We start from the raw sequence: 14,953 nt of genomic DNA on the forward strand, positions 1-14,953 counted from the left end.
AGGGCCTGGGATGATGCTCAGGTTTCTTGTTTGGGGACTTGACAAGGGCCGTTCATCCGGTGGGGGGTACCATAGCAAAGGGCAAACAGGAGTAGGAAAGTGGTATTTGCTTTGGCAGACGGATCCAGATGGGTATGTCCAGCAGACAGATTGCGTAGGGGCCGGGCACGTGACCTCAGTTAGTGTGGAAGGTGCATACGCCCGCAGTCGTGTGACTCTTTCCCAGGTGAAATGGGGTCCCAAGTTGAAAGCGTTAAGAAGCCCTGGTCTAGCTTGCTGAAGTGGGTAGTAGGTTTTGGTTTTGCTCTTGTTTTGGTCTCTCTGATTAAAAAATATTAATGAGTGTCAATGCCACAAGTATGAAGAAAAAACATTAAGACCCCACAATCAGTTAACCCTTGTAGAAAGGTAAGAGGAGACAGTGCACCTTGTGAGAAAATACCAATGTTTAGAGAAGTATAAAAATGAAAAGTGCAGGCTTCCTGTGTCTTCCAACCCTTCGTCACTGCTAACAGGCCCTTTGATTCCCTCCCAGGAAAAGTGTGCAGAAGCCTACCAGACCTGCACATCCGCAATGTTTGAGAAGTCCGTTGAACTGGGAGCTCAGTCAGCCCGCTGCTTTGCCTGGCTACCTGCTGTGGCAGATCTGTGAGCACTTGAAAGGTCCCTAGCTTCAAATCCAAGGGCTAGTCCAAGGTGGGGATGCAGTAAAGCGTAAGTAAACAGCTGTCGCTGTGTTGGGAAATTCGGAGAGCTTTTGCCTGCTTGTCCAGTCGGTTAAGTGACTCATCTGGTAAACGTTTTCAGTCTGAACTAAATGTGCAGTGCCGTGTGTGTGTGTGTGTGTGTGTGTGTGTGTGTGTGTGTGTGTGTGTGTTGGGGGTATGTGTAATGGGTGGTGTGTGTGAGGGAGCAGAGTGCTCACCTCCTGGCCTCACCTTCCAGTTTTCCGGCTTTTTGAGGGATAAACTAAGTAGTGCTATTTGTCTAAAGCCACATGCATGCCTCTTGGCCAGAGCCAGGTCCTACACTTCAGAAGTGGGGTGTGTGGGGGAGGGGGAGGCTCAAGTACTGGGTGGCCAGTTGGTGAGCTAGTCTTCCTCGGTTCTACTCTTTTCCACCCTCTCTTAAAAGTGGCAGTCCCCAACGACAAGTTCCCAGGAAGAGGCAAGACCTCTGAGGTGCCCGTGGGTCCCTGGGCCAGCCAGCGCATTACCTGCAGTGGGCTGACACCTGCCCTTGGTAATGTGAATGGTAAAAACCATTGGTGTGGGAGTCGGGAAGCCTGCTCAGCCACACCCTACCCTGTTGCGGCTGGCCATGAATGTGGGGGTGGGTTTAAATACAACATCAGGGTACTTTCAATTACCGAAACTGTTTGTAAGTTTTAAAATAAGGTATTGGAAATTAGATTTTACTATTTTGTGACTGGAAAATCTTGTTTTACCAAGATTCTGAGACTGTTGCTTCTTCCTATGTTTAGAATCCCAGTCTAGGAACCTGGCCCGCCGGAGGAGCACCACACATTTCCCGGTTTAAGACTAAGGCCAGAGACCATTCCCAAACAGTTTAAAAGCCAGGCAAGACCCTCTGGGCAGACTGTTGTCATCAGTACAGGGGGGTAGGTGTTGACAGTATGCAGATACATTTTGATCCAGGGCTTCCCTGGATCCTCAGTAAGCCCCAGAAGCTCGATCAGACCTGAGCGAACTCCCCCGTTTTGCACGGCTTATGAGAGCTGACGACTGCTTCCAGTCACTATGGAGCCTCCCTCTTACACACTGAGCAGGGGGTCCCTTGAGACCCTGGTGCCTGGATGAGGGAGGGAGGACGAAGCAAGGCACGGGTACAGAGGAACTCTGAGATCCACTCTCCCCCGATGGCTCCTTTCTAGAGAACATCACAGAAGTAAAATCGTGAGAAAGCGGGCTGAGGCCTGGGTTCGGATCCCAGCTTTCCCATCGACTTGCCGTGAAATCATCTGTGCGACGTCTTCGAGTGAGCCAGCTGGAGTCTTCAAAAACCAAACAAAACAACTTGTCGAGCACTTTTGCATCTGTTACCTCCTCCGCTTTAGCAGGTACGGCCATTCCCATTTGCCGGGGAGAAGCAGGATCCCGCCCGGCGGGAGACGAAGCCGGGTTGCGCTGGCTCTGCCTTCGGGCCCTCGCCCTCCTCCTCCCGGCGCCGCAAGGTCCGGCAGAGTCCCGGCAGCCGGCGTGCAGGGCTCCGGGTCGGCCGCTGTCAAAACCCCAGCCGGGGCGCGCGCCGCCCCGCCCAGGCCCCCAGGCGAGCGGCACGCCCTCGCGCCGCCATTGGCCTAGTCCGGCAGCCCCCGAGAGTCGCGGCCCGAGCGCTTGTGGGCAGCGGCGGGCCGCCCCGCCCCCGGAGTGTCGCCCCGTAGGACGCGGCGGCCGTGGCGGTGGCGGCGGCGGCGGCGGCTGCGGGGGCTGCGGCGCCAGAGGAGGCGCGCCGTGCTGTGCGCCCCGCGAGCCGCTGCGCCCGCGGCGAGGTGAGAAGGGGCGCGGCCCGCGCCGGGGGACCCAGCGGCGTCCAGATCCGCGAGCTCAGGGATGGCGCGGGGCGCGCCGAGGGGCGAGGCGAGTTCGGGGGGCCCTGAGGCCTCGCTCTCGCGGGAGTGATGCTGGAGAGGATGCCGAGGCTCCGGCGTGAGACTGGCGGCTGCCGGCGCTGCGGAGTGGGAGCCGGTGAATGGGCGTGCGTGTGCGTGTGCGTGTGCGTGTGCGTGTGTGTGTGTGTGTGTGTGTGTGTGTGTGTGGCAGGGCTGGTCTCCGAGTGCTCAGCGACCCGGCGAGTGTGCGTGGGAGCCGGCGTGCGTGGGCGACGTTGGTTGTGCGTGCTCCCGCGCGCCGGGTTTCGGGGATGTGTGTCTCTTCGGGTGCGCTTTGTGGGCTCGCGGCGCCGTGGGCGTGCGCGCTCATCTTCTGCCCGGCCTCTGGCGAGTGGCGGGGCTCGCGGGAGGTGTGTGTCTGTACCCCGCGGCCGTGCGTGTGCAGTGCCCGGGCTCTGCCCAGCCTGCCCCGGAGCACCTGGAGGAGGTGCGCAGCCAGGGACCCATCTGAGCCCACTCCGGCTCTCCCAGAACCCTGCTCGGGGAGTCCCGACTGCTGCCCTCTCCCTGTCCCTTTAGGGAACTCCGGACAGGAACTCCCATCTCATCCCAGGCCTTAGTTTCGCCATTCGTCCGAAGAGGGCTGACCCTGGGTGGAAGCGGATTAGGATGGGAGGGTGCGGTGGGCTTCACCGGAACGTGCGCGGGGCCAGGGCGACCGCAGCGAGAGGGGGACGACCCCAGTGCGCGAGGTCAGGTGGCTCAGGGATAAGGTTGGTGCGGCGACGCTGACAAATCTTAGCGATCAAGACTAAGTAGAACGTGACTGCCCAAACTGTGGTCCCGGGGGCGGAGGGCTCAGCTTCCCGAACTCTAAAGCCTGGTGCTTTTTTCCCCTCTGCAGGAGCCTGGCGCGACCCCCAGCCGTGCGCCCCGCCCCGGCGCCATGCATTGCGAGGTGGCCGAGGCACTTTCGGACAAGAGGCCAAAGGAGGCCCCTGGTGCGCCCGGCCCGGGCCGCGGGCCCGCCGGCCTGGGAGCGCACATGGCCTTCAGGATTGCCGTGAGTGGCGGCGGCTGCGGGGACGGGAACCCGCGAGAGCTGCTGCCTCGGCTGCCCGTGCCACCACCCCGCGCCCACGACCTCCTCCGGCCCCGGAGTCCCCGCGACTATGGCGTGTCCAAGGCCGGCGGCGGCAAGGGTGAGTCCGACAGCGCTAACGTGCTGACCGCGGGTGTGTAGAGGTCCGTCTGGGTGCCGGGCGCCGGCTGGCGCTGCTGCCACACCGGCTCTTTAGGGGTTCTCTGGAGAACTTCGTGGAACTTTTTCTTAAGGGTTCCTCAGTATTTCTGCAGTTGCTTGGGACTCGCCTGTCAGTCTGAGCCGGTGCCTGGAAGCATCCAGTTTAAACCAAATAGGCATGTGTTGGAAGGAAATGTGTATATAGAAAGCTTACTTTACATAATTTTGCTTCTGTATGTTTCTGATAAAAAGTCATGTGAAATGTCAAAATTTTATTGTACAGTTAGTGTATCAACTTCTGTGTCTAGTAACTGTTTCTAAGCAGCTGAAGGCATACTTTGAACTATCCCATATTCTCTGAGAGAGAGAGAGAAGAAAGAAAGAAAGAAAGAAAGAAAGAAAGAAAGAAAGAAAGAAAGAAAGAGAGAAAGAGAGAAAGAAAGAAAACAGAGGACTTTGGTAGGATCTCTCCCTTAGGAAACTCAGTTTCCCCATCCGTCAAGTTAGGAATTTATTATGCCAGATGGTTTCATGACTCCTGACAGAAGTTTTTCTGAGTCTGTAATCCAGTCTGGGCCAGATGTTGACTCAGAAGTGGCTTTTCTGTGTTTGGTGAAGCCAAGGCAAGTCCAGAACCCGCTATGGGCAAATTCAGGGACAGGTGCTGGTATTCTCCTGAACATACTCAGCCAATCATAGTTAATTATTACCGGCCTGTTATGTATAGGTTTCATGTTAACAGATAATTAACCAGACATTAGAGAGACTGTTAAGGGATGTGCCATTCTGCTTTTTGATTCCCCATTAGCCGAACCAGCAGCTTTGGGGTTTGAGCATGTCAGCCCCGGGACCCCTTGACTCTCGTCCCAGGTGGTTTACAAGGACGTCAAAGGCAGTATTTTATAGCTGTAGACCCTCTTAGCATCAGCTCAGCACCTTAGGCCAGCTTGCTTCCAGTTCCCAGCTTGGTTGGAAGAAATAAATGTGCAGAGAGTCCTCTCTGACTTTGTAGGGCAGAGGGCCTTCTTGTCTTCGGTCTCTTCTCCAAGGAGAGTAATTTTTTATAGGAGAATGAATATGGGGGAAATGCTTATAGAATATTTTTGCTGGGGTGCATATTTAAGGACTTTTACCAGAAAAAAAATGTGTGTGGCGGGGGCGCCTTCAGTAATGCTTGCCACAGAGAACTCCCTGGCTTGCTGGGTTCCAGTACAGGTCCTTTCTTACACTCATGTCCATCATCTGCAGATCGAGTCCCGCACAGCCCTGCTTATTGCTGTCCCTCACCCAACCCATGTTTTGTCGTTGACTGGAAGCATTTCACTGGATACTTTGCGTATTGCCTCCATCCTTTCCAATCACAATTATGTTTTACCCCCAACACATCACCCCTGTATAAAAGATTGTAAAATCAGGGCTACATTTGGAAAGGCCAGGGAAGGTAAAATGGATGGGAGAAACAGATCCTTTGTACCTCATGCTGGTCTTTCTAGTTACAGTCTCCCAGTGGCTTCTAAATTGCTTTTCTTCACAGCTGTGGGGCTGTTGGGGTAGAGTCGATGGCACCCATTTGAAAGGTGAGAATACTGAGGCCCGAAGGTAGGGTAGCATCTAGGATGCAGGTCTAGGATAACTCAGGTTAGAGAGAGGAAAGTCTACATGTTCTTCAGTGTCAAGCCGGGTAGTCTGAGAGAAGAGATACTTCCTCCCAGTCTTCTCAGGGTGCCCTCTTAGGAACATCACTGAGGGAACGACACCTTCTTCCGAGGCCTCCCCCCACCAAAACAGTCCCCCCCAACCGTACAACCCTTTGAATGTGTGCTGTCCAGCCCCGTCCACTCAGGCTTATTAGAAACAGACTAGCAGAGATACCAACTGAAGCATATTTATTGGCTGTGCTGGAAATGCTAAGACATCCAGCCGCAATGGGTGAGATGACAGGAAAGTTAGCTCACTCCTCTGAGCCTCTGGTCTCCTCCTGGAGATGGACTTAGACGAGACCATTTTAGGACTGAGACAGTAATGTGTTGGATGCTCTCAGCCTCTGGATTTTCATTTGATGGAGGTGATCATGTCCGTTGCAGGGCCAGTAACACAGGGTAGTAAGGATGCTATGGAACTACTGGAAAGGTAGGTCACTTTTATTAACACTTGCAGGGCACCATGCTAGGGACAGTGAACTGGAGGGAAGGGCGCCAGACTGAGGAGTGAAAAAGCGTGGATTTTGAAATGTTAAATGTGAAGGGCACTAATGCTGGTGCACCGGCCAGGAGAGGCCAGGAGGTGCTGTGTCTTGGGTCTTCCTTGGCCTCTGCTACCCAGTGAAGCGAGAGAAGGTTGCAACACTTGGTGTGGGGTCAGGGTTCAAATGATGTGCCTGTTGCCTTGGACAGACCTTAAGCACACGAAGGGATTGAGCTAATGAGTAGTTCCAGGTCTGGACCAGGAGGGACTAGGCATGGGGTGACATCATGGACTAACGTCATCATCATTTGTGATAAGAATCACTATCTGTTTATGGCCAAGTCTCATTTACCCAGATTCCAAAGAGGTGGGAAGGTCAAATTGCCAAATCCAGCATTTTTTAAATTATTATTAAACACCTGACACTCTTTTGTAAGTCCTGGGAAGAAGGAAAACAGCTGGGCTTTCCCTGGAGGACAGCTTTGTGGCCGATGATGCCTGGTCTGTACACAGGCCTTCAGTGTTCAGAATGTATCCACACACCTCCCATCATCTGTCTTTGCCTACCTCGTGGGCTTTTCTGAGGGAACAGATCCGCGGAGTGCTTGTATTGGATGGGGCACACACTGGCTCTCAGGAAACGGACTCCCTTTTTATGGGGAATGCATAGAGGTTCCTGGATGTCCTCAAAGCGACTGGCAGTTCCTGAGGCCTCTAGCTCCAGGTCTTTATGGTTCTGAAACTTGTACCATCTCCATGTGTACACTTGAGTTTAGAGCTGGCATTCATCAGTAGGGCTTTCCGGACATCGCCAGAGAATTTAACTGCATTTGTTTTTGGGATGTCTCCTGCCTTAAATGTTTGGAAATTGGTAGTCGTCTCTATGACATGTCTTGAAGACTTTGTAGTTTACCAGATGATTCCATCTGTCCAAACCGAATAATGATGGTACTGTTTAATTCGCAGCGACTCAGTGGGCCTGGGCCCTTTTTACCAAGTGTCGTACACAGCGAGCAAAAAGGGAGATTGATGACGATCACCACAAATGTGAACTCTGCCATTAGTAAAAACAGTCCCCAGAACATGGCCGTAAATCCCCCAAAGCGGTCAGGCCTGTAGCTTAAAAACAAAAACAAAGCAAACAAACAAATAAAACAACAACAACAACAAAGAGCAGTTATAGGCTGTGTGCCGGGGCGTTGGGCTGCTGGTGTGGAGCGGGCGGGATGGTTTCAGTGTGCTATCTGGCGGAGCTTTTTTCTGCAGATCAGGAAGCTACTGCTGTGTTCCGAGGAGGTCAGGAAAGGCTAGCACATCTGTAATAGAAAGGTGTAAGTTATTTTTAAAGCATTTTCCCCCTCTGGCCCTGGTGGGCAATTTGCTTTGCATTTCATCCATTTTAAAGTGCTGGTCCTGGGATCCGGAAATAATCAGATCCAAATTTTTTCAGTGCTTGAGGTTTCAAATAAGGGGGAGAAAAACCTGCTGGCCAAATGTCAGGCTCAGTGAGACAAAGAGAAACAAGTGTGTGTGTGTGTGTGTGTGTGTGTGTGTGTGTGTGTGTGTGTGTGTGTGTGTGTGTACAAACTAGATAGGAACATGTTGCGTCTACAGTCGCAGGAGTTATGTATCCGACAGACCTTTTATAGACATATAGCGGAAATATAATTCCCGAAGATTCCCTTCAGATTTTGTACGGCTAGCACTGCTCTCCCTTTTCTGCCTTCCGACCTCTCCAGAAAGCTGTTGAGACTTGGCTGGCAGAAGGGAAAGGAGCCATCGCTTCAGATCCTGCCTTAGTGGGGGCCGTGTTGCTCTGTAGCTTACCTGCCGTTCGCGCTCAGCTGACCCGAGGTCTCAGGACCCTCGTGGCTGTGTAATCTGATAGGGTGCACTGCTCTGTTGTCGTGAAGTTTCTATGCCGTGGTTTTTCTCCACACTTTTGAAAAAGAAAACCACCCCGTCTTCGTTACGCATCTCCCCGCATTTCATTTGCGTGAGAAGTGAATCCAACCAGCACACTGATTTTTAAAGTGCGTCAAAATCTCATTACAGGCATAGGTGCATGAGTCGTTTAAAAGCTATATTCTTATGTTCTTTGCTCTGAAGGTGCATAATCATCATTTTCTTCGGTTTTATTTCATGGAGTTTAGCCAGCATCCTAGAGGAGAGGAGAAACTTAAGTTTGGAATAGGGGTTTCAGTCCTTTTTTGGATAGGATTAGAAAGAAAAAAAAAAAAAAAACGACAAACAAATAAGCTGTATTTAGAAGTTGACCATCACTAACTGTGTGTGGCTTTTACTTTAAGAAGAGAATTTCCTTGGAAATTTTGAAACTGATACAGGGGTACCATGCATGTGTGTGCGAGTACACACACACACACACACACACACACACACACACACACACACACCAGAAGTTAAACGATCACCCGTGGTTTGCTAATATTCTTTTTTCCCCAGACTAGATTTTAGTTGCAATTAGTTTGGGCCTAAAGAGTTGTGCTGTGTCTTTAGGTTGGGGCTCGTTTATTCTTGTGTGTAAAGAGCACACAATGTTCACTTCCAGGGGAAGAAGAACTCAGCTCCAGTGGGCTTTGAAAAGTTTGCCTGAATACTACAGAGAGCACAAGCTGTAACTCCAGGCCGGGAAGAACAAAAACCCAGCCCCAGCCTTGTGAAGCATCTGTACTTCTCGGTGCTCATGATTCTAGCCGTTGAAAATGGATTGCTTGTTTATCAACCGCCGCTGCCCAAATTAATAGTTTACAATAAAAAAAAAAAAGTCTTCGGCATTGGAAGCAAAGTCCGGGCACTGACAGCTGAGTTACTGAGTAAGGAAAGCAGAAGGGGGGGGGGGTGTTTTGTGGCTGCTTGGGTCTCCCAAAGCCTTATTTATAAGAAACCGAAAGAAAACAGGCTGCTGCGCCGGGGTGGGGGTGGAGAGAACGCAGCCCTAACCCTGGGGTCTTATAGTTTCCAGCCACTGGATGCATCTGTTTTCTCCTTTCCTGTCTTCCCCCCTAAACTCGAAAGCGTTCAGAAGGTTCCGGCAGAGCGGGAGGATTGTGTTAGCATTATGAGCTGTGTTTTTAAAGTCAGCGTTTTGAGTCAGATGCATGGAGAGGGGCCTTCTTCAGCCTGTGAACTGAAGGATGCATTTCCTGTAGGGCCTGAATTTATTTGGAGATTGTGGTTGAACAGCCTGGAGCATACACATGTACCATAGTACAACTTTGATGCAAGGGACTAGGCCTTTTGCTTTGAACCTCGATTTCCCTCTCAAAAAGGGAACAGTTAGGTTGGATGATCCATATCCCTTTTGTGCTCTGAATCCCCAGGACCCTATATATCCTAAGCTGAGAGAGTTAGGAAGACCCTGGGCATTGAAAGAGTCTATATTTCTCTTTTGGCCAGGCTAGGGCTTTTCACTGCGCCTTCTAAATCCTGACCGCTGAAGGTGAATATAGAAGGGAAAGGAAAAGGGAGGCACACTAACCTTTATTGAGCACCTACTGTGTGCCAGGCCAGACATGGTACAGCTATGAGTACATTTACTCTGGCGAAAGCAAAGAGGCATTCTCTGAATTCTGCAGGTGAGGAACGAGCTAGGAAGTGCCTTGTCCAAGGTTGGCCAGGCAGGAAGTAGAGAGCCTGGCATTTGAACTGTGTTGTCTGAAAGCAAGGCCGGTATTTCCCCCTAAAGCACAAACTCCCGTGGGACAGCTTTCATAAAACTTGTTGTGCCTTATGGTTGGCTGGGACCCCCGGGTTCCCCCTTACCGAGTTCTCAGCTCGCAGGCCAGAGTGAGGTTTGGGGGGGTTTGCATTGCGTCCCCGCTCCCCGCCCCCACCCGGAGATGTGTCCTTCCTGAGGACACAAATCTTGTGTCTCGTGAGGTCTTGTGAGGACTCTCAGGCTGGCCATGGAGACTCCCTTCTCTGAAGCAGGGGCAGGACCCCGCCTTCCCACCCCACCCAGGGTTATTGCAGGTTATAGCCCCTGGCTGAGGCCGTCTTGTGGTGTGGAAGGATTCTTTGCAGAGGCCAGTGGCTCAGGGGATCGTGAAGCAGTCATTTTATCTTTAGCACCTGGTAAGATAAAGGTGGGCTTGCCAGTGTGGGCACGCCAGGGGCCTGACTGACCTTGAGAACTGGATTTAGAAATGGATCCTTCGTGTCAAGTGAAGCCCAGAGGTCTCCTTCCAGGCTGAGCCTGGCCTTGTACCGTATGCTCATGAGACGCCTGTGCTTGTACACGCTGAAGGAGTCCCACTAACTCGGGGACAGAGCTGCAGGGGCCTTCCTGGTTCCCTTGTGAAGCGGCAGCAGGGACGTGGTGCATGCTCTTCCTATTTGTGTCCTGTTAGCCGCCCCACCACCTTACGTTTTTTAGATGCAGTTGCTTTTGTTTTTTAAATTGCTGGAAAATAGAGCCCTAGAAAGAAACCAAGAAGGGCCGAGAGCCCGACTTGAGAAAGACAGATCCCATTTGCTGTTCTAAGCTCTCGGGAGGGCTGGGGATAAGGTTTACTTTGGAAAGCGGTTGGACCATCTGAATTACTTCTCTGAGCGCTGGGTATTTAATACCTAGTAGAAGTTTGTATAAGAGCTGATGATGTATTTTGCCGACTTTCCAACCCTGTAAATAAATTACACGTGCCGGCAGAGGCTGCCAGGATCCACTGTGTCAATTGAAGCTTAATTTTTATCCCAGACCACTTAATACTTTTGTCCTAGTGAGCCCAGCAAACTAGAGGATCGGGAGCCCTCCCCCAATGAAGGAGACCAGCACCCGGCCAGGCCTCTGCGCTGTTGAGATTTTGCCGCAGCTTTTGGTGATTAGGTGGTGGTGTCTATGCGCTCCTCAAGGCAGACAATGATAATATGATTTTAAGTGTATTATAAAATGAAACTGGGCGGCTTCCGCTCCCAAAGCCTGGCTCACCTCCCTCCTCTAGAGGAAAAGGCTGAAATTGTGTCTTTTTTATCTTAATACTGCGGTGCATTTTATCCCATTTGAGTGCAAAGCCCAGGTAATATCATTGGCATTTCCAGTGCGAAACAGAATAGGCTTCTAATTTGGACATACTATTAAATATTTCATGCTTCAACCAAACTCAATTCTTTTTTTTCCTATAATAAGTTTAAATATTAATTCTCTGGAATGTCAGATGCCTAAAGCGAGGCATTTAGTGATCCGCAGTTTCAAGTGTCTCGAGGAAGGTTTATGAAACAGGATATTTCTCTGGGAGGGATGAGTAGTGTGTTTCAGAGATATCTGAGTTCAAGGCAGCGTCTTCTGATTTACTTTTTAAAGGGAAAAGGTCATAAAATAAGTCGCTTTATGTGCTGAAGGATTAAGTGGCTTAGGCTGAAACAACAGCACAGACTTTACTGGCTTCCCCCCCGTTATATTTTAACAATGCTTTTTGGGGGAGGGGGCGGGTCATTTTCCCGCCTGCTTGTCTCCTTCTCTCTGGCCCCCCCCCTTCAGCCAGATGGCTTTAATTCCGACCAAATCCCACACTGAGGCCAAATGATTGATCAAACAGTCATTTGTACTTACGTAGCGCTTTGTGAGAATATGTCCGCACTGCAGCTTCTCGTGGGGCCTTCGGAGGGGATGATTTCAGGCAGACTGGAGCACTTGGAGGGGTGGGGGCCCGGGGATGGATGGAAAGCCGACATCGCAGACTGTGAATCCTCAGAACTTCTTGTTTAAGACCTTTCTAATATGGCCAGGCCTAGGCAGCAAGGGTATCCGGGTCTCCTAGACACGAGAGCATGCTTGCCGTTAGACGGTTAGTGCCTGCTGCTAGAGCTGCAGCCTGGTGAGGTCTAGGTGGATCCGAATCTTAAGCGCTCCTTTCAAGTCGGTTAGTGTTTTCCAAGCAGAGCAATGTAGGCATATGTCCGGGCAGACACAGATTTGTCCTGCAGACGTCTTCATAGGCGCTTTAACAATCTTGACCTGTCCGTCGGTGGGACAACAGGACCCTCACTGGCTGGCTCCCCTGTCAGCTCTTGCTAGTTCCACGGCAGTACAGACTTCTCGTTGTGTTCTCCGAAGTGGAGTTTTTCTCTGCCCTTCTTCCCTTATAGACCACAGACTTCTCTTATTCACCGTTGTACATCCTCACATCATCTTGCGGAACAAGGGAGAAAACAGAGATTGCTAAGATACTCGCTGCTGTACCCTCGTGCCCAGCACGAGGGCTGACCTGAGGTGTTCGTGAAGTGTCTGAAGTATTGGTTGAGGATGTGGGTATAGAACATGGTCTGGAACAGGCCACCAGGTTCATATTGTGGCTCGGTGGTCTCAACATGCTTATCCATAAATTGGGGGTAATAGTCAAAATTTCAGCAGGCCGTGATGAGGGATGATGGGTTAACACAAAGTATAAGTGCATAAAACAGACGGGCTCCTAATGAATGCTCATTAATAATTATAGTAGTTGTCATTTTGGCTCCTGCTGTAAATGGCATGGGGACCTCTGGGACTGGCTTTGCCTCCTTCCTTTCTACCATGCTGACCTTACTTAATCTTTCCTGCCAGCTGAAGAGCCGCCTCATCCAAGGAGCCTCTCTCCCCCAGTCCTCTTTCTGCCTAGACCTGTTCACACTCTGTGGCAGTTATTGCTTAGGTGATTTGAGAACAGGGTGGAGTCTCACTGTCACTGTGTCCCAGATGCCAAGCACAGACCTGACTTAGGGTGGGTGACCAAGAAATTGGGAAATGGTGACCCAGTTGCTGCCCTTAGGGGGAACACAATGCCACCACATTTCCTCCCTTTTTGTCTAATGCCCTTTTGGCTATGAAGAGAGTATTCGATGTTCCTGTTTTCTTTCTCTAAGGATGGACATACAAAGGCTTTCTGTGAGAAAGATTGATTTTATTATTGATTATGTATATGTGCATGTGAGTGCAGTGCTTGAAGAGGCCAGAAGAGGGCACCAGATCCCTTGGAGCTGTGAGCTGCTATGTGGGTTCTGGGAGCTGAACTTGGGTCCTGTGGAAGAGGAAAGATTAAGAGTGCTCTTAATCATGGAGTCATCTCTCCAGACCCCAGCAAATGCCCTCTGCATGTTAGTGCTCCGGTGAGGTGCTAAGTGATCTTCTTAGGCAGCCTTGTTGTCTTTCCAGTGCCATCTCGGGGTCTTCACTGTGAGCTCTGTCTTAACCTGTTGGGTGACCTTAGCAAATCTTCCCACTCTTCTGGGCTGCCCTTTCCCTTCCTTGTTGGGAATCATTGACTTCAGGGGTGGCAGACTTTTGTGATTGCAAGTCTCTTGAGTGGCCAGGCTGCAGGCCAGGTAGAGGACACTCTGTGCCAGGAACTCATTGGTCGACTAGTCTTGTTGAATCAGTGAGAGACCCTGTCTCAGAAAATAAGGTGGATAACAGTAGAGGAAGAAACCTAACATGGATCTCTGGCCTCATGTATGTGGGGACACACACAAGCGTATGTGCACATGAGCAGGTAAGTAGTGGTTGCTACACATTTGACCCCGATTTTCCTCAGATGAAGAATTTCAGATTGGGTGTTGGAACCGAGACTTGGAATAGATGATGGTAGCTCTCAGACATGCCAGGTTGGATGAAGACTGATGCCCCCCACAAAACTTGGGTCCAGTGCAGGCAAGGACTAGGTAGAGCTCCTGGGATGGTGTTGGCTTTCTGACCCTTCTGTGCACCACTGTGGACTTCATGGCCACATGAGTCTGAGAGGGGTCATGTTACTTGGAGAAAGGTAACCACAGGGGCTTGGGAGTCAGAACTACACGTTACGCAGTTGAACTCGAAGCCTCCGTCTCCCTCCTGTTAGATGGAGGGTTGACTTGGAGTGAGATGACAAGTCTGTAGACCTGTGGGGTAGGGACTGACATGCAGCAGGTGCATCTGTTGCAGAGCAGGTATGGGTCTGGGTCCCTCTGAGGGGCAGACCTGGGTCTCGTGCCTAGGCTGGCCGATGGCTGCTGTCCCCTCTACACTGCAGTATTCTACCTTCACTCCGCTCTGTCTTTTTTGGTGCAATGATGAGTCTCCTTAGAGTTTGAATTCCAGCTGTGGAGGACACAGGTCTGGTTGGCCAGTCTCTTGGTTTTACACTGGGGTGGAGAATGGTCAGGGACAGCTTTCTTTCATTGAGGTGGGTGTGGGTGGCATCAGCTCAACTTGACAACAGGTACTGGCCTTGGGTCAGGCCAAGATGCACATGCAGCTGGTAGTGACTGGTGTCTCATAGGAAGGGAGGGGGCTTGATTGTGGGGTGGGCTCCAGAGGTGCAGACACTGCCTCCCTGCTCCCATTTAATGGGCTAGGAATTGCTGTCTGGCTCCAGCATCCTGCTGAACTCTCTTGGTTCTTCCTTTCAAGTCTAAGGTACCCCCACTGCTCTGCTCCTCACAGCTCCGTGTGGCCTGCCCCTGTGGTATTGACAGGCTGGCATTTGTTGATCCCTGCGGGGAGTAAGTCTCTCTGCAGCCATTCCGTTTTCTCCATTTGCTTCTTCTCCAGAGGTGGATGTCATGCTCCTCGTTTCACAGACAGGAAAACGGGCTTGAAGGGACAAGTGACCCAAAGCAGTGGCGTGGTGGCTGCACACTGGCCTGCCTTTCTCCCCCGTTTCCCTCCCCCTGGCTGCCACTCCTTCAGTTTCATTCCTCATCTTCGAGAAACTTCCCCCTTTCAGCCCAGGTTCACCTTGACCTCCTTCATCTCCTGACCACTCTTGGTGCTTTTCTCCCAGGAAGAGGCAGTCTTGGAGAGCTCCAGGTTTTCTTTCCCAGGGTGCTCCTGAGCGAGGGGGTCTGGAATGAGCATGTCTCTGCCTCACTGGTGGAGTTGGTTCAGAGGATGGAATCCTACAGGACCCTGGCAGGGTGATCTTTTCCTTTCCAGTGAAGGGGTGCTTCCTAAACAGATTGCTAGGCTTTATTGTCCTTCAGCA

At 51.4% G+C, this 14,953-nt stretch overlaps 1 protein-coding gene across 3 annotated transcripts in view; it reads left to right on the forward strand.

Moving 5' to 3' along the window:
• The first annotated feature begins 2,469 nt into the window (after window positions 1-2,469).
• The window catches only part of Glis1 (GLIS family zinc finger 1), a 196,951-nt gene continuing 184,467 nt past the window's right edge, over window positions 2,470-14,953 (forward strand). The window contains exons 1-2 of one of the 3 annotated variants that reach the window (XM_076564661.1): window positions 2,470-2,512; window positions 3,477-3,774. In XM_076564661.1, coding sequence (XP_076420776.1) covers window positions 3,519-3,774 — 256 coding nt within the window. In that variant the 5' untranslated portion in view covers window positions 2,470-2,512; window positions 3,477-3,518. Of the gene's footprint in view, window positions 2,513-3,408; window positions 3,775-14,953 lie in introns of those variants that run through there. The other 2 variants (XM_076564660.1, XM_076564662.1) reach the window with 2 other exon arrangements.

The sequence above is a fragment of the Peromyscus maniculatus genome, chromosome 2, assembly GCF_049852395.1.
Source record: "Peromyscus maniculatus bairdii isolate BWxNUB_F1_BW_parent chromosome 2, HU_Pman_BW_mat_3.1, whole genome shotgun sequence".
Classification (NCBI taxonomy): Eukaryota; Metazoa; Chordata; class Mammalia; order Rodentia; family Cricetidae; genus Peromyscus; species Peromyscus maniculatus.